General features: G+C 34.3%; 2 protein-coding genes across 15 annotated transcripts; both read right to left on the bottom strand.

The window, feature by feature from the left end:
- Positions 1–54: 54 nt before the first annotated feature.
- Positions 55–2,104, bottom strand: LOC101245205 (ribosomal protein S10p/S20e family protein). Of its 2 annotated transcripts, none has more exons than NM_001346829.1 (4): positions 2,012–2,104; positions 1,815–1,929; positions 973–1,086; positions 55–361 (listed from the first exon to the last, which is right to left on the bottom strand). In NM_001346829.1, exons 2-4 carry the CDS (start codon positions 1,927–1,929, stop codon positions 219–221), a joined length of 372 nt encoding a protein of 123 aa, NP_001333758.1. In that variant the 5' UTR covers positions 2,012–2,104; the 3' UTR covers positions 55–218. The 2 variants fall into 2 exon arrangements, with proteins under 2 accessions (NP_001333758.1, NP_001333757.1); NM_001346828.1 differs by having other exon boundaries at positions 1,815–1,933.
- A 1,136-nt stretch (positions 2,105–3,240) lies between these two features.
- Positions 3,241–22,053, bottom strand: LOC101245499 (THO complex subunit 1). 13 transcript variants are annotated; one of them, XM_069292109.1, is made up of 22 exons: positions 21,779–21,977; positions 21,585–21,668; positions 20,291–20,365; positions 18,770–18,863; positions 18,079–18,697; positions 17,838–17,983; positions 17,613–17,684; positions 15,891–15,963; positions 15,744–15,809; positions 15,613–15,659; positions 13,276–13,347; positions 13,049–13,174; positions 12,892–12,957; positions 12,071–12,112; positions 10,613–10,729; positions 10,272–10,354; positions 8,512–8,578; positions 7,114–7,185; positions 6,854–6,904; positions 4,459–4,518; positions 4,221–4,370; positions 3,241–3,785 (listed from the first exon to the last, which is right to left on the bottom strand). In XM_069292109.1, the coding sequence occupies exons 6-22, from the start codon at positions 17,937–17,939 to the stop codon at positions 3,525–3,527; spliced, it is 1,527 nt and encodes a 508-aa protein (XP_069148210.1). In that variant the 5' UTR covers positions 17,940–17,983; positions 18,079–18,697; positions 18,770–18,863; positions 20,291–20,365; positions 21,585–21,668; positions 21,779–21,977; the 3' UTR covers positions 3,241–3,524. The 13 variants fall into 13 exon arrangements, 11 of the variants coding, with proteins under 11 accessions (XP_069148210.1, XP_069148191.1, XP_069148215.1 ...); XM_069292090.1 differs by having other exon boundaries at positions 10,155–10,354; XM_069292114.1 differs by having other exon boundaries at positions 18,079–18,166; positions 21,779–21,975.
- Between the last annotated feature and the right edge of the window lie 1,334 nt (positions 22,054–23,387).

Here is a 23,387-nt window from a genome sequence, read left to right on the forward strand (position 1 = left end):
ACAAAAGAAAACAATTTGCCAGTATCAAAATTAGTAGTTGGCACACCCTAGGAATTCATGAAAGTTGCAATCGATTAAACAAACCACTTCGCTTTTATCGAAGTCTAAGATTTTAACAGCAAAATTGTAATTCAAAAAAACTTATAATACATCAAGTCTGCGGGCAAAAATACCACAACATATAAATAGCAACTCATCTACCTAAGGACATTGGAGATCTAAGATTCCGCAATAGTGACCTCAACCTCAACACCGGGTTCAATGGTGATTGAAGTGATTTGTTTCACAACATCTGGTGAGCTGAAAAGGTCAATCACCCGCTTGTGGACACGAAGCTCAAATCTGTCCCATGTATTTGTACCTGCAAGTAAAGAAAAAAAAAGATGAGAATAAACTATTCCTGATTTTGGATAACTTCACAGACAATAAATCTCCTACAATACACAATTGTTTACTGATGATATCACAGATCAATATAATGAAGCAAAACCAACTACATAGATTCTGCAAGCTAGCTTCCAAGACAGAGAATATGAGCTTTCAAAAAGAGAAACTAGCAGGAGATGGGGTATCAGCAACAAAAATAAAATCATTCAAGACAGGCGACAACATGCCCTTGAATTGTACAACGAGTGGATGTAATGGAAATGTGGCTTGTGGGATTGGGTTAACAGAGTGGAAGATTCCTGCCATATGGTTGAATGGGGATCAAATGAATAGTTTTTCTGACCCAAACACAGCTCAAGCTTTCAATATCTATTTTCATTGTTCATGGTGGTGGTTAGCACCCAACATAAGTTATCAACCAAACACATATCGAAACACAAGTTCATTCATAATCCTATAAATCACAAACTAATACATCTTCCAGTATACAATGTAAACAGTTCAAACTAAACAAATGTCTACTAAATGTACTTCTTGACAACACAAGCTCTAGTACAAAACAATAAATGTATGGAACAGTAGTACCTTCTCCACAAGGAGACTTTCTAGTGGTGATGTTAAGGACCTTTGTGGGCATTCTCACTGGTCCCTTCACCCTGAGCCTCTTATCCTTGGCACCACGAACCAAATCAGCGCACACTAAAAGATTCAAATCAGGTCAAAAGAGAGTGAGCATACTTCTTATTAAATGATATGAAACAGGAAAACACAACCACAAGTAAACAATCAAAAAAGTTTCAAGCAATGTATCTGAAACAGAATGCTTCAAAATGTAATTGTAGCATTCATTAAGGCACATATTACATGTTTCATCATGGTAAACAAAATCACAATCTGTATCTTTTAAGATAAAAGCTAATTTTATATTCAGCATTAAATTCAAACCCAGTGATAATGAATAATGAGACTAAATAGTGGCCATAGGAACCCATATAATAGATGCACAACAAATAACGAGGAAACAGAAAATCATAGGCCAATTAAATAATTTAATTTGCAATAATCCAAAATTGAAACAGAACTACGAAAGGCTTCAAAATCTATTATGTTGACTAACGACTGAGCTCAGCACAATCAGTTGATTTTTTAGAGAACAATGCATCTGGGATTATAATGGCTGAACTAGCAGTATCACAATAGTCAAGTCATACAAGCTTCATTACTCTACTATACAAACTAATTCTACTCGTTAAGTCTAGATCAAAAATCAAAACTTAAACCCTAGTTATTGGGGCTAAATTGACATATAACAACAAAAGACCATCCCTACTAACGGATCTAAATAAGTTTCATATAAACAGAACAATCAAATACGTATGTCATTGAAGAAACAAACATTAGTACATAAAAGAAGCACAAGGGGTTACCTTTCTCGAGATTCTTAACGTTCTTGGAGGAGAGAGTGATCCTAATCTTGTGAATCATCTCTGCAGGCTCCTCAAGCCCAGGCTTGGTTGGCTTCATTGCTGCATATGCTGCCATCTTTCTGCACAAAAACAAGCCATTTTTCCATTAGACTACACAAAAAAAAAACCACCCAATTTACAGTAGTCATGAAGATTACCTGAGAGTGGAGAGAAAATGCTCAGAATTCTGCGACGGCGAAGAGGGCTGCTTAAACTTCTAGCACTGGGAAGCTTCTGTAATTACTCCGTCTTTTTTTTATATACCGTAACCTAGCTAGGGTTTTATTTTGTTTCTTTCGGGTTTGGGTTAACAAACTGGGCTTTGGATACATTGTCACAAATGGCCCTTCTTATGCTACTACTATTTAAATTGTATCTACAAAAACTAAAGAAAAAAAAATGGTGGGAAGTTACATAAATATACTAAAATAACTATGATAATAATATTTTTTTCACTTGATTACTTTTGATTAATTTATAATTACAAGAAAAGCAATTTATTATTCACATATAATATAAATTTTATTGATGGATAATACATTTATCACACATTTTATTTAACTTATAATACAACGTGTGAAATTCTTACCATACTTCAAATAACAATTATAATACATATTTAGTGCATATATAATTCACTTTTAATGCATATTGCAGATTTAACATAGTATTATTATGTAATGCTATAAATGGTAAAAAAAATTGTATCGCTAAAATCAGTAATTATTTATTAAAAGATATCCATTCAAATAATTTTTTCAAAAATAATAGTCAATTATTTTTTAAAGTTGCTATAGCTCCATGAAGTTAACGGGACATTATTATAGGTCATTTGCTATTTTAGACCTATTTCATGTTGTCCTTTAATTTTATACATTAAGTTAAATAATTTTTTCACCTGAGATAAAAGTTTATGTTTTTATATCATTAATATCTCATAAATAACATCTCGCTAGAGATAAGTTCGATTACTAAGAATAAAAATTAAAGATTATCTCATTTGAAGGGCACACAAATAATAAGGGTAGTTTGTACAAAAGGGATATCTTTACCCCTGGTATTTGAATAGTCTTTAGATTTGATATTTATACGAAAATGCCATCAAGATTAATAAGAAAAATCCAAGTCAAAAGACAGGGGAAATAATAGCGACAATAGACATACAAATCATGCTAGATCGATCTTATTATAGCTTCAACGTATCTAGATATGATGTGTCACAACAGTGGCATGCAAGTCATGTCAAATTAGTAGGATTTCATGTTATATTAGACTCAGTTGAATAACTTAGGAACTCTGCCGAATAATCATAATTAAACTTAAATTTGAAAAACTTGCTTAATCTAAGACAATTATTACATAATAGAGTATCAACAAGAAATAGAACTTGCGTAATCAACCAAACAACATAAAAAGAGGTATTATTAATAATTTAATACACAACACCCATCCTTCAATCTCACTTGCAACAAATCCCACCTCTCAACAATTAAGATCTATGCAAAAATGTGTAATTAATTCTAAATTGTGTAATTTTTAATTTATTTTTTTTTTTGCTGTCAAGCTTCTTAAGCAACTGACTTAAGTTACATGGTACAAATTGAGCCCAGATTAAGTGGATTGTTGACACAAGTTACACCGGCATGGTGCACAATCCAATACACACTTGGATTATCCTGCTGTATCTAGATCTTCTGCATCTGTTTCTCCATCAATCATCCCCGTCTCTGCTTCTGTGTCTGCTTCAATCTGCCCTGCTTCTTGAGCAACATCTGTGTCAGAGCTTTGCTTCTGGTTATCCTCCGGAGTAGGAGTTTCTTCCTGACATATGTTAACAGTAGCTATTCCTGCATCTGTATCCATGGGAGCAGCAGATGCTTCAGGATCCGCTCTGCCCACTTCATTGTCCATCTCACTTGGTGGTGTTGCAATCTAGACAAGATTAAACGAAAAGAACCATTAAGAGAAGAAAAGGAGGAGGAACAATGAATTAGAAATCCTAAGAAATTGTATTTGTTTCACCATTCTCAAGTACAATCTCTATTCTAATTTAAAACCAAGACAGGCCAGAACGAACTATAGAAGGCGATAAAAAAATTGTTACATAATTGAAGTTATACATTCTTATTTGGTGAGCTTTTGACAAATGTGAATGTTTTAATGTTATTTATATTGTGTGCAGACCAAGTGGCACATAGTGCATGAAAACCTGGGGAAATTTCAAACACAGAAAAATGCTCGAGTCTAATGGTGAAGCCACTTACTATCTTCAAGTCAGCACAGAACTGCCACAGGGATTAACTTGCAGGAAAAGAAACGGAAACTGAGAACATAAGCAAACGTAAGGTTACGTTCTCTTTCAGGTACCTGATTTTCTTCTGCTTGTTGTGCTGAGTTTTTTGTGTCCTCCTTCTTCGTCCGCTTAGTCCTTTCGCTTGGTTTAGCTTGATATTTGGCCCGAACTTCATTAGGCAAAAGCTCCAGAGGCACTACCCCCTCAATACCATGTTCTGTAAACTGAGAAATAACAATAACATATTGCATTGAGAATTTATAAACATTTAATGATGAAGACTTGAAATCACACCCATAAATTAGCTCTTACTCTGGAAAATCCTTCCAAGTCTTGCCGGGCTGAAAACCGCAAACCTTTCCAACAATAGACCTGAATAGATCCCAGGATATCATTACAACATGCACCCAACGAAGAGAAGTCAAAGAAATATGCACCGGAAGCAGGCATAAAGATGTACCATGATATCAACACAACAATTTTCTCCATGAGTTATCCATTATACTTTATATATAACATATTACCTACTGCTATATGTGCCATCTTCCAGATGGCACGAGAACAAATATCCTTATTACACCTGCCTAGAAGGTGTATCATGTATGTTTGATCACCACACTATCCCAACAAATGAACAGCAGTATTGGGAATACTCGTCTTTAGCTGAGAGTGTGAACTATTAGGTGTGCTCATATGATAGAACATATACGGGTTCTCACCCCTGAGGGAAGAACACTTCTGATGAAAACTCAACCCCAAACTAGTTGAAGTATGACTACATGCATTCTCTGTATTAATTCAGCTCCATTCTAATTTGATTCTTAAGTGGCTGTCAGTCTACTGCAAGAATATGCCTCTTCTATGACTAGCTACTCCTGTGAAGCTCATATATGTAGAGTCTACACTTGTTGAACAAAATGTCTACGGTTTACACTTACAACGAATACCTGAAGAATTTATAGTACAGAATTAAAAGAAATAGAAGTTATAATAAATCAATCAAGTATCCAGCGCTTTAATCCTTCATATTCAAGCATAAGACTCATTTATCCCCTCTGGGCTGATAAGTGGAGTTGAACAGTGATGTGACTACTCCCTCATGGGTTGAGAAATAAAACTTCCAGGATGACTTTATTGACCTCCATGGTCTGGAGAAGAGCAAGATTATCAAGAAATATTGAGACTGTCCCATGAACTTATCCTTCTCACATAAATCTCAGTTTCTGCATTTGTAATCTCCATCAATTATTTAATTCAGACTACGTCATCTGGGCCTCTCTATGATATCCATCTTCAAGTAAGCCAAAATTTATCTAATAGCAAAAAACATTATCTTCTACCTTCTTTCTCACACCAACTATATGGCTCTTGGTCTGGGTTTATGAATGGCAAGTTGAAGACCTTGTTGATGTTGTTCAATAGAATGCAAAGAACACTTTTAGTCACTCTGGATGGACTCACAAGTGAAAAGACTAAAAAGTAACCTACATGAATTTTGTAGGAGCAAAAAGGAAACAAGTAAATAAATTTAGAGGAACTACTACAGATTGCTCTTAAGCAACTACTATTGCAATGAATTTAGCACGTGCCACTTAATTACTGTTTAGAAACTAACACTTTGTTTGGATCATTGTTACCCATTGTTTCATAATGTATTGTATTGTACTGTACTTTATTGTATGATAGATACAATTTTTGGCTAGACTGTATTGTTTGTTGTTGTTTAGCAACATTTTAATTGTTTGGTTTGATCGTATCGTACTGTATTGTAATTTATATATTTACTAAAATATCCTTAATTATTCTAGGGTAGGAGGTTTTGACTAGATTTAAATAATTAAGAGTAAAATAATATTTTGAAATATTATGTAAATATATAACTAGAAAAAGAAATTAAGTAACAATGTGAACACACCAAATTGGTTGTTCCATAAAATAGGGGTTTTCATTGTTACGTAACAATGAAATTTAACAATACAATACATTTTAATTAACAATCAAAACAAACCTTGTAGGTATAATAACGATACAATACAATACAATGGATAACAATGATTCAAACATAGTGTAAAGGGGCAAGAGTTGATCATGTGATGGAATAAAACGACAACTTAAGAATAATTCAAGGGTGTAGCACCAAAACATGACAGCATGGAATCAAAAGTACGCGACTTCTGTTCTCACTGAATGTTATGAACTATCAGCTATATCTTTATATCGAGACAAACCTTTTCCTTATCTCTTTTTAACTGAGAAAGCTGTTTTCAACTTTTTTTTTCTGATGCAAAATCTTTACTTCGTCCAGCTTTGAGGGTTATACAAGTCCTGTATATTTTATTATTAGGTGTCTGCCCTGCATATATGTAGAGATAAATATATGGCCACAGTTCTTTTATATTCTAATGTAAATGAGCTTCAGATACTTTTTATAATCTCTTGAATGAGTTTAAGCCTTCAGCTACTTGCGTGCATATATACTTCGTTATGAGTTGATCAGTTCGGCATTAGTATAGATGATTATGATAAAAATGACTCCTAAAATTTCAGTGAAATGAATCGGAGTCAGCTAGAATTCTGTTGCTACGATGTCTTCTTAAAAATGCCATTGTTGGAAATAAAAGGTCATTTGAGCTGTAACCAAGAACAAAATGCCATGGTGGTAATAAGTGTAGGAAGAAAACCAAGCAGAAAAGATGAAGAGACTAACCCGATTGTTTTTGTGATGGTATTCTGCTTCTATTCCAGCAGATTCATCCATCTATCAGATCAGAAGAGATAAAATCAAACTCAGAAATCAAGGAAATACTACAAAGACACCTGTTCCTACCGCAGCAAAGGGACTAACACGAAGTAGACATTAGAGGGAACATCTTCTCCAGAAGTTGTCCACTTGTGGGATTACACTAGGTATGTTGCTGTTATCTACTGCAAAAGTAGCTTTCTAAAAGAGAATTAATGGACGCTTACATCTTCTGCCAGAGGTTTCCAGTACTTTGTGATAGCAGGAGTGGCCACCCGTTCAGCATCAGTTAAAGCACCCTGGAGGAAGACATAAAAGAGATGTTTATGTCAGTAGCATTCAACGTCAAAATGATAAGCTGTCTTCTTCAGAGTCAAGATGCCTTGGATAAGACATGTTAGAAACTACGAATTCATATTTTTAGTTTTTCGGATAATACAGATTTCAAGTCATGGAATAATTATTATTTTTAAAAGGTAAAGGTTAAAAGTCATGGAATAATTAGAATGAAAGAATGAAAGGCTAACAGGTTGTTAGTGAGAAATTGAGTAAGAGTGCGCATATCTGAAACTGACATCAATTTTGGAACACACCATTTCTTATCGGGTGTCGTCTCATCGAAGGGATTACGCTGGCACACACTACAGTATGAACCGGTGTTGTGTGTACAAAATGCATGTAAAGGATGCGGATCATTTCCTATAGTGTAATTTGCAACAGAACTGTGGACCTTAGCATATTCTAAACAATCCAGCATATGCCAGAAGATTGTGAAACAAGTTGATAGTGTATTAGCCAGATGTTAAACCTGCAATAGTTGTTTGGATTCTCTTGAACACAAGGGCAAAGGTATTACTTACAAAAGTGGTCAGTTAACACTTCTAACTAAAATATAATAGTCCGCTACTTTATCACAACTCATGTTGACGATTTTATGCTTATAATATAAGTTACTATAGATATAAAAGAATAAATGAAAGTTGTCAGTGATCGATGAGAAAAGAAATAGTTCTAAATAAGTGCCGAGACCAGTATAGACAAAACGGAGATCTTGTTCATTCGTATTTCTTGGGGGTAACAAGAACATTTTTTCTGGTATAGATAGTTGGGATAAATCTTTCGGTATGATTGATGTCATACCTTTTGTACAGCGGACATCATCTCAATGTGAAGAACAATAAAACAATTTTCAATTATAAAAAGATAAAAGTATTTTAATCTTAATTTTACTTCATTGTTTTACATTAAAGCCAGAAATAAGCATTCATATCTTAATCACGCAACAAATCTAACGAGTACTTAAACGTGTTCAGTGTGTATACCGTTCATACAGTTCATGGTGCTTATGAGAGGATATTTGGTTTTCACAAGTCCATGGAGACCATCAATTACAAGCAAGCCCATTACACATCTACTCACTGGTACTATTGTCATACTCATAGGTTCATTGTTAATCTCATCTATGATTAGAATTATTTGTCAATGAAAGAGTTCTAATGATTTTGTATATCATAGTGATAATATCAGTAAGTTTCTCATACAGAGCCACAGAAAACTAATGTGATAAATATCTTGCTACACAAGACTCATGCAAGAAGCAAGTACTAAGTTAATGAAAAACAAACCGAATACTGATCAGCCCATTTCCACAGTTGGGAGAGTTCTTTGTTTCCAAGACTCCATCGTGTCCGACTGCAAGGCAAAAAGAATATGGTTAAGTATCATCTAAGTTATGGGTAAAAGGGGACGAAAAACAGCAGCAGTTTGAATTCTTGAAAAGATGACTAAACATATTTATTTATTCTCCTTGGCTTCTCAAGGCAGAATACCGAACTTTGTGTTGCTATTTGGTTACATAGGCTGCTGAGGGTGCGATAAACAACTATTTCCCGCAGATGAGTCTGCAATGTGTTCAGGTGAAATAGGCCATAAGGGCACAATTTAGCAAACAATATGTCTTGTACCCAACAGGATTTGAGAAAGCACAATTCAAATTGCTGGAAGACAGCTGAATGACATCATCTACAACAGAATGTGATATGCATACATAGTAATTAGTAATTTTAAAACAAATTATACAGTTCAAAAGCACCAAATATCACAAACCAACTAAAATTCCCAAAATTGAAATATTTACAAACTGTTGAGTAAATAGTACTACTCCGACCCAATTTATGTGATATTGTTTCATTTGGCACGGAATTCATTTTTTTAATAAGGTAACTCGTATGGAGTTTAAGGAAAAAAGGACTTTTGAAACTTGTAGTCTAAAATGAGTCATAGCTGTTTGTGTGGCTATAAATCATCTCGTTTAGGGTAAAATGGGCATGTTTAAGTTGAATAGCTACTAAAATATAGAAATAAGTCATTATTTTTGGAACTAACTAGAAAGGAAAGTGTGTCATAAAAATTGGGATGGAGGGAGTATAACCTTCAGCATTGGATTTAAGAACTACAACTTACAAGGATTCCGATCACACAAGGAAAACCGAGTATTTTAGTAGCAGAAATCTATGTTGGCTGACTTCCATTACAGTAAGTTGATACACTTTTTCACATGGTCCGTAGTTCACACTAGTCTACACTCGTGCAAGAAAACCATGGAGGAGATTTCTTGTATCATGGCAAAAGCATGTGAAACTTTCTAGTCAAATTCGCAACTTTGGTTGTATAAAGGCCATCTTACATGGATTTCAATATGCTGCGTATTCAGTATGGCATATGGAAGTATTTGGTACATGTCTGTCAAGTTTTTTTGCTAAATTTTTAGGATATTTTAAGGAATTCGCATGAAATACTACACATATCACACTCGTTCAAAGACAGATACATCAAGCAAATGAAGGACTCATGTAACATGGACTAAAGGTAAGAAGCTCTAAACAAAACTTTATGCTGTCTGTTGAGTGGTGCATTAAGCTTCACCATAATGCTAAAGATTCCTGAACGGAAGTACTCATCCTGCCTGAGCTTGGAATGGAATAGTTCTCTACGAACTGCTGTGGTGCTTGCAGAAGGATTGTATTCTAGAGTGGAGTTGTTGGATCTTCACAGGGATAGGCCTACTGCTTTTTGAACTTTTCATTACTTATCATTTTCTTAGAGTCACTAGAGGACACATGGTTCTCCAATGCACTTTCATTCTTGTTAACAAATTAATTTTTCTAATGTGAGAGAAATGCAAAACTAAGAAAAAAACATATGATCTGGATATTTTCACCAATATATTATACGTTGTAAGGCTGTCTCCGGAAGACGGACTCTCTACCTCAATGAGGTGGCTTTAAGGTTTGAGTACACTCTACCCTCCACGGACTCCACTTTTGCTATTACACTGAGGCAAGGATTAAAAGAAACAGTACATGCTAACTTATAACTTAGATACCGTTTTTTGGTTCCATCTTGAACCAGCTTTTTCTCTACCGGTTGCTTCTCAAATGGGGGGCAGCCATCACGTTTCCACCAAACCTATGGAAAAACCATCATCCACACAGCATAATAAGTCAATCAGTAAATAAATAGAAAAATGTACAAGGAGAAGAGTGAAGAAGAATATTAAGCATAATAAGCCAACCAATAAATAGAAAATAGAGAAATGTATAAGGAAAAGAATGAAGAAGAATATTTTAGATAAGTTATACATAAACACATTGCTTCTAGTATCCTCACAAATGTCTAAGATCTCCTGCATGAGAGAGCAAAAAAAGAGAGAAAACCGATGCTTACCCAATTCCTTTCACGCTCCAAAATGTGCTCAATACTGCGGAGGAAATCTATGCCTTTGGGTGGAGTCATTTCAAGAAGCTTCTTTGCCCGCTCTTCACTAGTCTTTATTTCCTCCTTCTACAATTTTGAGGAAACAAAATTAGCTTGTTGCTGAGGTACAGCACAATGCTCTGTGTGCAAATATTCATCGTAGTGAGCTTTGCGGCACCTCAACTGAACGCCCTAGCCGATGTTGGACAGGCATTTAGACTCCATGATGTGCACATGATGATTACATTATGTAAGTGACCATAGGGACTCCCCAGTTAACATAAAGCTATGTTCAGCAATAAATGATCAACTATTTTCTCTATAAGGTACAAAAACACAAGCATCTTGACTTGCAAACTAGCAATCACTAACAAAATATCAATCCCTACTTCTGCAGCACTGTATCTGCAAGAACTTCAAAATGGTTGAAAGAAACAAACGAGATGGCATTTTCTCTTTACCATAAGATCTATTTATAAAATGAGATATGATCACAAATTAACCAGAATATGCCATGACCCCATTTCCACCCTAAGACGTGCACCAAATAAGGTACGTGCTATCATTTTATTGTTTCCAATGCGTTGAGACATGTTATTGATGAGCCCCTTGCTTAAGTGGAGAAGTCAAATCATTGAGGTAATGGGTCCTCTTCTCCAGAAAGCAGTTTTATACTTATATAAGATTATTCCCCACACTCCACCCCACCCTCTGTTTTCTCTTGATAGCTGTGGTTCTGAGACAGGATGAGAGTAATTTTTTTGTGTTAGGCGTGTATTTGTTCCATAGAATAGCAATCCACCTAATGGTGGGTTCTACTTTCTCATTCTTCCACTTGAAAGAAAAAAAATATGTAGGAACAACAGGTTCCCGTTCAGGCAAAAGATAACACTTGCTAATGAGAATGAAGTAAAGAATAGAACAGGGAAAAGAACTTATGAAAGGACATGTAGCCCAGATATACGCAACATCAAAAATTACCATAAATAATACTCTTCATTATCCACAACATTGTATATTAAGAACATCAGTTATATCATCATGAATTCTGTTGCAACTTGCAACATTCTAGAAAAGAGCAGTCTAAAGATTGTAATAGAGAATCACTTCTGTTAACAGTTGCAAGGTTTCCTTCAGAGAACTTCTATCAGAACATAAGTTAAAGAGCAAAGGCCTCATTTATTCCCTGGTTTTCTTTTGGAAGGAGCATATAAAGATTAAAGAGTAGTCCTTCCGAACAGTTATGTGAAACAGTTTTACTTTCACGCCTAGGCAAACCCTTGCGCAAGTATCTCGATATGCATCAGTGTGTGTGCTATATTTTATATATACATATATATTCACAAAGGGAGAGCAATGGCAGGAATCAAGGACCACTAAAAAACTGATACGGCATGAAATGAAATAAACAACAAAGGCAATACCAACCATTGCTTCAGAGGGCAATTCCTTCTCACTTTTCCCTGGTGCCTGCATGATAACGAACAAGTAGAAGTTTGGACACTATTCAGTTGAAGTTTTAAAAAAGAAAAAGTATTTGCAAGTTGAGGTTGTGTTTTGTCATAAATTTCGCTTAAAACAACTTGAAGTTTTGTGAGCGGACCATTATTTAACTTGACATGCTTAAACAAGCTTTCAACTTCAAATTCCCTATTTCAAGGGGAAGTTGACATAATGGACAAAAACTAATGGTCAAACATGTAGGTCATAGCCAAATGACCCCATCATGACAAGAGACTAGATCAATAGGAGATCTTTCTAGATAAGTTACAAACCACGTAATCTACTGTTTCCTCTCTATCAGTTAACTACAAAGTTTTTCCTTCTCCTTCCCTCGGCTAACTTTACTCTCACAGCTTCCCTCAGCAAAACTCCAGCAGAGACAAAGTTTGGCACGTTTTGCACGTTTTCATTAGCTCTCTTCTCCAATGTTACACCACTCCGAAGACATTTAAGAATCCTACTGACACCGTATATTAGAGAATCTTCAACTTAATGATTATCAAACATTGGATTGTCATGATCCTGATCGAAATCAAAGATATGCACCTGAATTTGATGTTTTGATAATGTGAATTTCAAGTAGAAAAAACCTTCCAACTTTAGTTGAAGTTCAGTCAATAGTATTTTTGGAATTTGTAAAAAAAATAAATATATTTACTGAACTTCAACTAATGTTGGAAGGTGACATTACTACTAAAAGATCCACTTGCACTTTGAACTCAAACTAACAACATGCTTATCATTACCTTCAAATAGTCGAACAGAATGAGGCACTGAACCAGAACGTGGCGCCTGAAACTAGGATCTTTCAGCTGAGACAAAAAGAATGATCAGGAATATGCTATTGGGTTTGCTACTTTTTTGCTTAAAAAGAGCCTTCAAAATTGGGAAATGCTCCCATACCTCGAGACCCATAAGTTTACTGCTTGTAAGATATTTTATGTTGAAGGTTGCAGCATCATCCTCAAGGTTATGAGCATTTCCCTCTTCATCACTTAAAGGCTGAGCCTCGAAAGTGTTTAGAACAAGCTGCAAGACCCAAAGAATAATTGATCACACATTACATATGGTAAATGAAAAAAACAGCAACAGAAACATCACAAAGAATTTTAACAGACAAAGAGGTGTACCGTCAAACTGGATGTAAATTTGTGCCACTTGCCGGGAGCATTAATCAAGGATGGTGGATTGCAGAAGTATTCCTAAGTTAGCAAAGCTAAAAAAATTACTAAACAAGACAGGAAGCTGGGGGAAGCACATGCCCAGAGCTTATCAGAGATACTTCAAATGCAGTGATTCATACATAAATAAAGATTGTCTGAATTCAACAAGAGACGACCCCCTATCACCGTAATCTGATGTGCCACTCTTATTAATTATCAAACATGACTGCTTTAGAAGAGTATAGGGAGATAATTTCAAATTTAAGTTTGACAGTATCTCTTTGCTTACATCCGTTTCTTTTGGGGGTCGGGAATCAATTTTGACAGAATCAAAGAGCTAGAACATGGTTGTATCAGTTTCCTTTATATCTCCCCGTAACTTTAAGGAAATACTACATAAGGAAGGTTTTCTAGCTTATGCTTTGCTAAAAGCAACCTAACTCCTTGCTAAACAAACTTCTGGACACTAATAGTTACTGGATTTTAATGGGTTTCTCTTTGCCTTCTCTCACCCCACTTCGGCTCCACGAGTTTCTCTTTCACTTGATCCATAAATTGCTGTTCTTACCTCCTATTAGAAAGACAAATAAAAATGAAAAAAAACTACATAGAAATGTGTTCTCACATCTGTGAAGGAGACTATTCAAACTAAGCTACAGCTTTAACTTCTACGAATCGAAGGTCAATACACATAGGTAGTGGTAGAGACATCAAATAGGCACTTTATCAGGCCTTCATCTTCATCAGGAAACAGCTGATTCTAAGGGATGTACCTAACTGGGCTGCACTAGATTTAGAAAACAATACAACACAGATGACCAAGTACCCACTATTTGCATTGCGTGTGACGATAGAGGTCACTGGGTAGTCAATGCAGCATAAGTGTAAGATGGCTACTCATACCTCAAGCATGCTAGTGGAGGAATTTTACAACAAAAGTTAAAGTTCCCACTGCAAAGCATTTATAAGCCACTTGAAGGACCTAAATCACATATTCCTTTTTAATCTTGTATTCAAGGTAATGCAACCGCAAAACATGAAATTGAGAAGAAACGATTATGAAATGGCAAATGATAATGGACATATCCAAAGAGAACCTCCTTCAGATATTATGACAGAAGGAACTGAGAAAAGGGAATATGCAATTGAAACAGGGATTGCATCTACAGCACCAACAAATCAGAATTTAAAATAAGCCAATTGAAGTGATTAAATTATGTCCATAGAGTTCGTAACATTTTCTATAGCCATTTATAGTGATGATATCATTTCCACAGAGGACATGATTTGGTTACTAAGTCTTTTTATACTTCTTGAAAGATTCTTTCTTGGGGGGAGGGGTCGATTTTTAAAATATTTACCAATACCTATTAATAAAAGCAAATTTAATACGAAATAATCCATGAATCCACTAATCCACAATCAGAATTACCACTCTCACCAAATGGTGATAGTATGCTATAAAACCATGGCGCTATGCAATAGGTACAAATCTGCAACTTTGCTGCAGGATTTTAGTAGGTTGTTGTGCTACCCAGACATTGGTTTAGCTCAAATCACTTCTTCTCAAACTACAGCCAGCTTGTACGTACTTTTAACGCAAGATCAAGCCCTGAAGCCTAACTACATGCCAAATATGGCTATCTTTTGTCATTTCTAATTTACTTCATGTTGTAATATCATCATAAAACCCAAACTGCATTTTTGCAGTAATATCAACATCAAAGAAACCCTAACCTTCCAGTTCAGGTGCATTTGTTCTCTTTTACACAAATATTTTCCCCACCCGCCCCGGTCTATATATTTATATAACATAAAATATACATCCATTCTTTTATTTCCTTGTCTTCTATGTTTACTAACAATTCTTTGTCCCTCTGGTTTCTCACCAACAGTCTCATCTCTGAACTTCATCTATAGCATCAACTAGGATTTCAATGTTACAAAGACATCCTGATGACTTCATTTGTAATAAATATTGTGTTGCTGCTTTGGTGATAGAGGTTGCACCTCATGATTCAGTATGATAATCAACAGCAAAACTTGGAATGGATTCAAAGAAATGCTTTATTTTTATACATTTAGCGGTAAATTCTTTAGAAGTTATATCAGGACCTCCAGCTCCCACTAAAATTGTAAAAGAGCACTCTGTGACACTTCTTCAGAAGTAACGAGTATGAAAGCAACTGGGTAACCAGGAAATGCAGAAATAATCTCATGATGTTAGGTTTTTAAGGATGCTTATCTAACAGACTTTGCTAATCGAAAGTATTCCCCTAAAAGAACAAAACACCTGATACCAACCTGTAGACTCCAAAGTGTTCTATAAAAGTTGAAATCAATAGAAATACCTGAAACCAAACAAGTTGATGCACTGTTAGCATTAAAAAAGTGCAAAACCAAATCTGCAAGAAAGTGAAGGGAAAGATGCCTACCATCAGGAACTTCTGTCTCATACTTTGTCTCATTCGATGTATTGAAAACACCCTTTATATTTACAGCTGTAGGAATTTGAGCAAACAGATTAGCACCAATATACAAACAGGCGATCCAACCACATATAGAGAGAGAAAACTAAATACCAGAACGCTCAGATAAGGGGAAGAAGTGAGCTAGAAACATGATAATGCGCCCACAGAAAACAACATCATTTGCCTGCAATACAAGATGTTAAGCCAGGAAAATACTGGAACAGTTTGTTTACTAAGAGAGAAGATAACTGGTACCCAACAAGTATTGTTCAGGTTTTACCAGCCATGTAAAGGAATGAAATACAGCGAAATTTGAATTTAATTGACCCCTGATAGTTGAATTGGCTTGAATATAATAATATTTTTATTTCATGAAAATATAGATTGCCTAACATTAAAACATCACGTATCAAAAAGGTGATGCAAGCAACGACTACCAATGGGCTTTCGTCTCCATCTTTGAATCAAGGCACAAATATTTCTAACAATCACTTTCCAACCGTAGATGTGCAGGAAAAGTTCTCCAAATCTAACTAAACATTCTAGTTAACTGAAGTTCCAGATAGGTAGACAACGGCATCTATTCAGAGAGACTAAGAGACTAATAATGTGTCCTCTTTGTCGGCATTCCCCAACATTTACTCTGATTGCTTCAGTCGGCGACTCAAACTCTAAAAGAGAAATCTCTTGGTCACTATCTCTTCTATGACACTAGCCTCCAAGTTTTTTTTTGGGCCAGATTATAATCATGACTGGACAAGCCCCTCTTAATGTCCCCTCTACTTGCGAAATTAAACACTGGGCCTAGTGTTGCTAGCAGTTTTCCTATTTCAGCTTGAATTAAAAGTATGAGATAGGAAAGGAAAAGAAGTTGTCCAGTCTTTCAAGCCCTACCAAGTAAAGGGGAATGCACTATTAGAGTCTTTCTCCGAGTTTTTTGTTTTCAAGGAGTTGATTTTATTGGGTTCAATTCATCCTCATTACATGTATAAAAAAAGCAATTGGATTTATATTAATAGCACTGGTCCATTATGAGCATCCTTATTATTCCTATATATTACATCTTCATCAATAATGTCATTCTCCAGAAAGACAGGGCAAAACAAATAAACAGCACAAGACAAAAACAAATAAACAGCACAAGATAAAAACAAATAAACAGCACAAGACAGCACAATACTACATACATATCTCTTCTTTAGCTCTATAATGAACAAAACACCCCCACAAAAAAAAAGTTCCATGATATGCGGAAGGAAAGAAACGCGAGATGTTTTGAAGAATGTAGCAGCCCAAAACAGAAAATCGAGATGAATTATATTCTTTTATTCACTTGTAGTGCAAAAAAACTCATGGAAGACGTAAACTCTCTATTAGACATTTTGAATACTTGTGAGAAGATCAAGGATCACGTTCGGTTGTGCTTTTTGAACTGTAAATACTGTTCCCAGCACAGTATAACTATTACCTTTGTCAAAGAATTCCATTACAAACTAAATTGAACTTTAACTCTTGATCATTAGGAAATAGATCAGAGATTCGAATTAATACTTGCACAACCAAAATAGCCCCTCAATCAAATAACGAGGGAAAGTTTTAGTATAATACAACAAAACGAAGTTTTTTGCCATCATAAATTAAATCAAAGGGCAATGCCATTGTCCGGATACTAAAAACTTCTCTTTTTTTGCATCGACAATAAGTAATGACCTGTATTGCTGCAAGTAGATATATTTTCATGACATGCACCAGATGAATTGATGTGCAAATAGAGACGAACATATTTCTGATATATAATACATAGACAAAGCAGAAATGCAAAACACTATGCACCTTTGATAGACGACGAAGCAACTGATTACACGTCCTCAACATAACAAGCTTTCCCCGGGCAAAGAGTTCTGGCTGTATGTCAAAATGATGAACATGAACATTTTAAATGACAAGAATTTGCTGCACAAAGTAAACTAATACCATCACAAAAGTCAGAAATATTCATAGAACTTTTTTTTACCGAGATATATTCATAGAACTGAAACAGCCGATAATTATGCATACCTTCCCCAATATGTCTTGTTTGCTCTCTATATACCCAAAAACGTCCTCACAATTTCTCATTGTTGACATTTCTGTCAAATCTTCCAAAAGTTGAAATATCATGCCACCTTCGACGTGCTCTTTCTCACAAAGATATAGAACAATATCTATAAATAAATTAAAAGAAAATGTTACAAGGAAAGAACAAGTGGCTATCCATGATAGCTTTATAAACAAGATTAAGATAATAAATGCATCTCACCAACACCAACTCCTCTGAGAATCAGCCAGAGAATTCATAGGCTTCTATAAATCCAACTTCAAAATATTAGTTGTATACATTTTTACACCTAGCATTATGTACCCATTCCATTAGCAATTAAGGCATATTCAAGATCGCTCTACCTCTACTGCTACAACAACTGTGATCTTAGCTGATTTTTTTCCTTTAGGGTAAACATTAGATGTATAACAATAAGATGAATTTGTTTCTTAGCAGTACTATTTACAACTAAAGAGTCTTAAGGTTTAAAATTTCCTGATAATAACCAAAAGAGAAGAACATAGACAACCTTACGAGATGGAAAAAAAACAATATATCTCAAGTCCTTAGCTTAAGAGAAATGATTCTTCAAATTTCAAAAGAACTCAGAAGATTGGAGGCAGATGAATCCCAAAGACGTGAGTGGCTAGGGACGGGTATATTCCTGGGAGTGAACTCTGGGCAGAATGTAAATATGAAGTGATGAATTGAAGTCTACCAATCCTTCTCAAATCTACCATTCAACCCTCTTTAGTTTGTTTTTTCCAACTAGCTTCTTGATCTGTGAGTTATAACATCTTATACCTCATGTCTTCTAAGGTGAAACACTTTGAATATTCTGCGACCAAGAAACATGCTAATAAAATATGTCTTCTATGCAGTAAAATAGTTAGTGCTACCAGACACTCACCAAGAAGGCGGGGAATCTGACCCTGACTTGATTCACCATCAACAATTGACACTCCGTACTTCATGAGTTTCTGCCCCGACTGAACTGCAGCAGCCTGTGACAGGATAAAGAAAATTCACTAATCGGAAGACGGTCATGCTACCCAGAAAAGTACTTAATAGCATGACCAATGATGAGAAGTTCAAAAGAAAACAAGAAAAAATGATGAAAAGGTAACATGAATATTTTCCCAACTTTACAAAGCTTGTGAACAAGAAAGAAACAGCTTCAGCTTTTCTTGTAATGCAGGAGAGATACAATTACAGAATTTCCTGATAAATCAGCCACTGCCTAAGAAGTATTCTGGTAAATATTTGTGATGTATTCTTTCCATTTCAATTTGTTACTTGAACCAGTCACAACCACAACTTGCCCTGGATGTTGAGCCAGTGCATTTCATCTAACCTAGTGGAGTCTTGACTATATAAGTTAAATAAACTTGTCCTATATATCCTTCTCAAAAAAGAAAAACTATTGACTATATAAGTTGAGACAAATAGTCTTTTATCACACTTATGCATTAACAAATACCATTTTTTGGACTTACCCGCCAAATACTGTTCAAACTATACCGATAGACCTATCAACTAGTCCTTTTCTAAGTTCAGCCTCCAAAACTTCTCTTTTGTATGTTCATTAGGGAATATTCAAGATCAAGGATATCTAATATAGACGAAAATACTACCCTGTACATGCAATTTATCACGTGAACAAATCCTAGAACAATAATGCCAATTTTTCGTTTACCCTAAATCTATCTTCTAATGAGAAGAATGTATTTAGTGGAACATTGACTCACATTGGAATGTGCAAGTTTTAGTGAAAATATGCCTACACGATGACAATAGAAGCTGGGAAGATGAAAATAATCCAATAAAAAAAGGGCAGGGCGTGAAGATCATATTCATCTTGTGGGATTACACTGGGTACGTTGTTTTCTTCCCAACAGTAGTTGATACTCGTGTTGGTCAGAAGTAGCAGGTACAAGGTGGAGTAGTCAACGTGCGCAAGCTGGTCCGAACAAGATCATAATTAAGAAAGCTAAGGTTGATAACTTTGACTTAGACCAAGGGAAAAATCTAAGACTGGAAATTGTTTTGTTAAATACATATAAAGGTTTACTTATTTTTTAAAAAAAAGTACATATGAAAAAAGCCTACAACAACAACAACAACATACCCAGTGTAATCCCACAAGTGGGTTCTGGGAGGGTAGGATGTAAGCTGAATATACCCCTACCTTTGCGGAGTAAAGAGGTTGTTTCCGATAAACCTCTGTTCAAAAAAGCCTTAATATCAAGAAACTGGAAAGAGTAGTCTCACAAATGAGATGGGACTAACCATAAGTTAGTCAACAGCGTCACAATTTGAGATTGCCAGTCACCCTAAACTACAATTCACCATGATTTACCAAGTCCAATTTTCATCAACCAACGTTTCCATAAATTATGATGCAATTCCCATTAAGAAAAATCACACATACCACCAATTCTTGAAGTAGCGACCTGAGAATATTTTCCAACAGCTGATTCTCATCTTGGACTAGCTTAGTTTGCTTCTGCAGATGACCAGAATAGTCAATAGGCTACATATAACCCTATAGCAATAACCTCACATTAGTAAACACATCTCAATCATAACTACTCAGAGAAACCTAGATGAATAATTTATCACATAAGCTACTATTATGTAGCACAAAATGGACTTCTATATAATGAATACTGCACCTCAAACAAGAAAACAGAAAAATCTACAAATGTGTCACCATCACAATAAATGGGAAATGGCATAGTCAATACATTTGGGGAACACTATCAAAGAAAAGGTAGACTACTTGTAATACTGCAAAAGGTCCAATTCAAAAGCAGAGAGCAAGGTCTTATGTTTAAACTTGAACATTCCTGCACCCCAACCTCTAAACAAAGGAAAAAGGTAGGCTTTTTGTCAGGTAAAGCTAATGGGTTCGATGAATTTTAGCCCATATCAACATCTGGTGACTGAACACTTTCAGGTCTTAGTTCTTCAGAAAAGTGAATAATGTGAAGGACATGTATTACCGTTGACTATTTGAGATCCACTGCATGAATCTTCATTGATCTGCCACAATATTTGTATAATTTGTCTTTGTTCTGTTTCACTTTCCTCTATACGTTATATGCAAATTTGTCTTGTTTTTTTTGTTTTTCCTTCTAATCTACACAAGCAGTCAAGGTACTAGAAAACATACAGATACACCTCTATAACACATTACAAGATGCATATACACACCTGTTGCATTACATGCCTCCAAATAAACATAGATCAACAAACATACATATGTAGTCCACATCTTGCAACTAGGTGTCCTAATTAGTTTGGGAAATAAAGCTAAGAGTTGAAATTGTAATCTTTAATGAATGAAGGTTAAAAGCGGAGATAAAATCTAGCATATTCACCGATCAAAAACATTCTTTTGTAGTATTAACAGGACCAAAGTACCTTCCCAACAACTCAATAGTGAAATAGAAGTGAATAGCATAGAGAACACTTCCCCTTTAAGAAAATTTACACAATCTTGAAGCAGTTTTATGCAAAACATAAAGTAGGACAACTTTGTATAGCTTAGTTCTTTTCTTGTAAGGAATTTCTTTGTGCAAGAGAAATTAGGGCACACATATAGAAGAGATTTAGTTCTTTTCTTGGAAGTAACAATCTCAGGAATTTGTTTGTGTTGTGTTTTACGAAATCAAGAAATTAGGGCACACACATAGAAAAGATAAAAGGGTGTATATAGAAACCTGAGGTTTTATAGCTTCTTGAACAGTTAGAAGAGCGAATTCTTCAGGTGGCCCTTGTCGAAGAATAGCCTGCCTAAACAAATCCTGTAAAATAGCAAAAACAAGAAGTTCAAGATTTTCAATACACAAGTTCCTATTTCTTAGCACCACTTCAAGAAAGCACTGCCAATAGATAAAGACAACACATAGCTTACCATACTGAAGATTGAGAGCCTCTTTCTTCTTCCTTTTTTCAAATTTCCACTAACGAAAGAGACACTGCAGTGTGAGTGTGAGAGAAGCAGAGACTGAAAATGGGGGTTTAAGGAATTTAGGGGTATTTTATAGCTACAAAATTTGAGTTCTCTCTTCTTGATTTCTTGAGAATTCTTGCAAAACGCGGAAGAATTTCTCTTTTTTTATGTGGTCTGTTACGGTTTATATAAGAAGAAATAAAATTAAAAAATTCGCATAAAATGTCAAATAAGTTTCATCGGTGGAGTTATGTAGGTATAGTTATGTAAGATTTTGTTATTTGAATATTAGTTATGCGGGTATTAGTTAGGTAGGATTTAGTTACGCAGATATTAATTATGTAAATATTATTTATGTCGATATTATTTAGTCATTACAATACATGAATTATTAACTATTGAATATTAAACTTATTGCAAATTATTAATATATATTATTTACAAAATAATAATATATGCTAATAAATGTGAAATATATTGAGTAATATATAATATTAATATTTGATTAGTATATATACAGTTAAAAAATATCAAACAACTTTTTAATATTAAAAAGATATTATATTTACATAAATCAATCAAAATGATAAGTATATAAAAAAGAATTGAAAATATTCTATATACAATAAAAAATAAAACAAGATAGGAAACAATAAAGTTTCCAATTAAAAAAATAAAAGAAATTAAAAGAAATAAAAATGGTGTTAATATAAAAAAGAAATAAAAATAACAAACCTATATATAAGAAAATAATAAAGTATCCATTAAGAAAATAATAAAATAAATTAATAGGGTAAATATATAATTTATCACTTTAATACATGTATAACTAATACCCGCATAACTTATTTCACTTTTTACCCTGTATAACTTTATACATAGATTTTCTCATAAGTTATGTTAGTATTAATTATGTAGGACCACAAAAATACAACCAAACATAGTATAATTCATGTTAACTTTAAAACCTAATAAAAAAAATTTACTAAACATTATAAAACTAATACAATATTTTATACATGAATAGTAAGCCCTCTTATACCATAACCAAACGGGCCCTGAGTCTCGCTTAAATAATGACACACATATATTCCATGGACTATCCTGGTAAAATTGGGTCACGTATATTCTTATTTTTATAATATATATATATATATATAAAAAAAAATTCAATTTTTTTTTTAAAAAAAAGTCATGTCTTTGATATTTTCACAAACAATTATTTTCTGGCTTCTTTAGTTGTTATTGTCTGAGTTTTTATTCTTATTTTATATTTTCATTCATTCTTTAGTATAAATTAAGAGAAATAAAAAGAAAAAAGTGTGAATAGAAAGGAGATTAAAAAGTTTTATAAATTAATTTTTTGCGATTATATTGTAATTTGATTTTTTTATAATTTAGGGCATTTATAATAAATTTTACAAGAAGATAAGTAAAAAAAATAAACTTAACTATCAAAACAATAAATTCAAATTAGTTGATGAATAAAAACAGTCAAAAGAAAAAAAAAAGTTTGAGAAGGGTCAAATACACCCCACGTGAATTTCTTTTTCAATTAAAAGTAAATAAA

This window comes from Solanum lycopersicum, chromosome 1 (assembly GCF_036512215.1).
Source record: "Solanum lycopersicum chromosome 1, SLM_r2.1".
NCBI classification, from domain to species: domain Eukaryota; kingdom Viridiplantae; phylum Streptophyta; class Magnoliopsida; order Solanales; family Solanaceae; genus Solanum; species Solanum lycopersicum.

Coding starts and splice junctions, on each gene's coding strand:
- LOC101245205 (NM_001346829.1), bottom strand. CDS start 1,929: ATGGCAGCATATGCAGCAATGAAGCCAACCAAGCCTGGGCTTGAGGAG. Junction 1,087..1,814: donor CGTTAAGAATCTCGAGAAAG/GTAACCCCTTGT, acceptor TGAATCTTTTAG/TGTGCGCTGATTTGGTTCGT. Junction 362..972: donor AAAGTCTCCTTGTGGAGAAG/GTACTACTGTTC, acceptor CTTTACTTGCAG/GTACAAATACATGGGACAGA.
- LOC101245499 (XM_026032257.2), bottom strand. Junction 17,984..18,769: donor TCAGATTCCCCGCCTTCTTG/GTGAGTGTCTGG, acceptor ATTTATTTATAG/ATATTGTTCTATATCTTTGT. Junction 17,685..17,837: donor AACAAGACATATTGGGGAAG/GTATGCATAATT, acceptor TTTGACATACAG/CCAGAACTCTTTGCCCGGGG.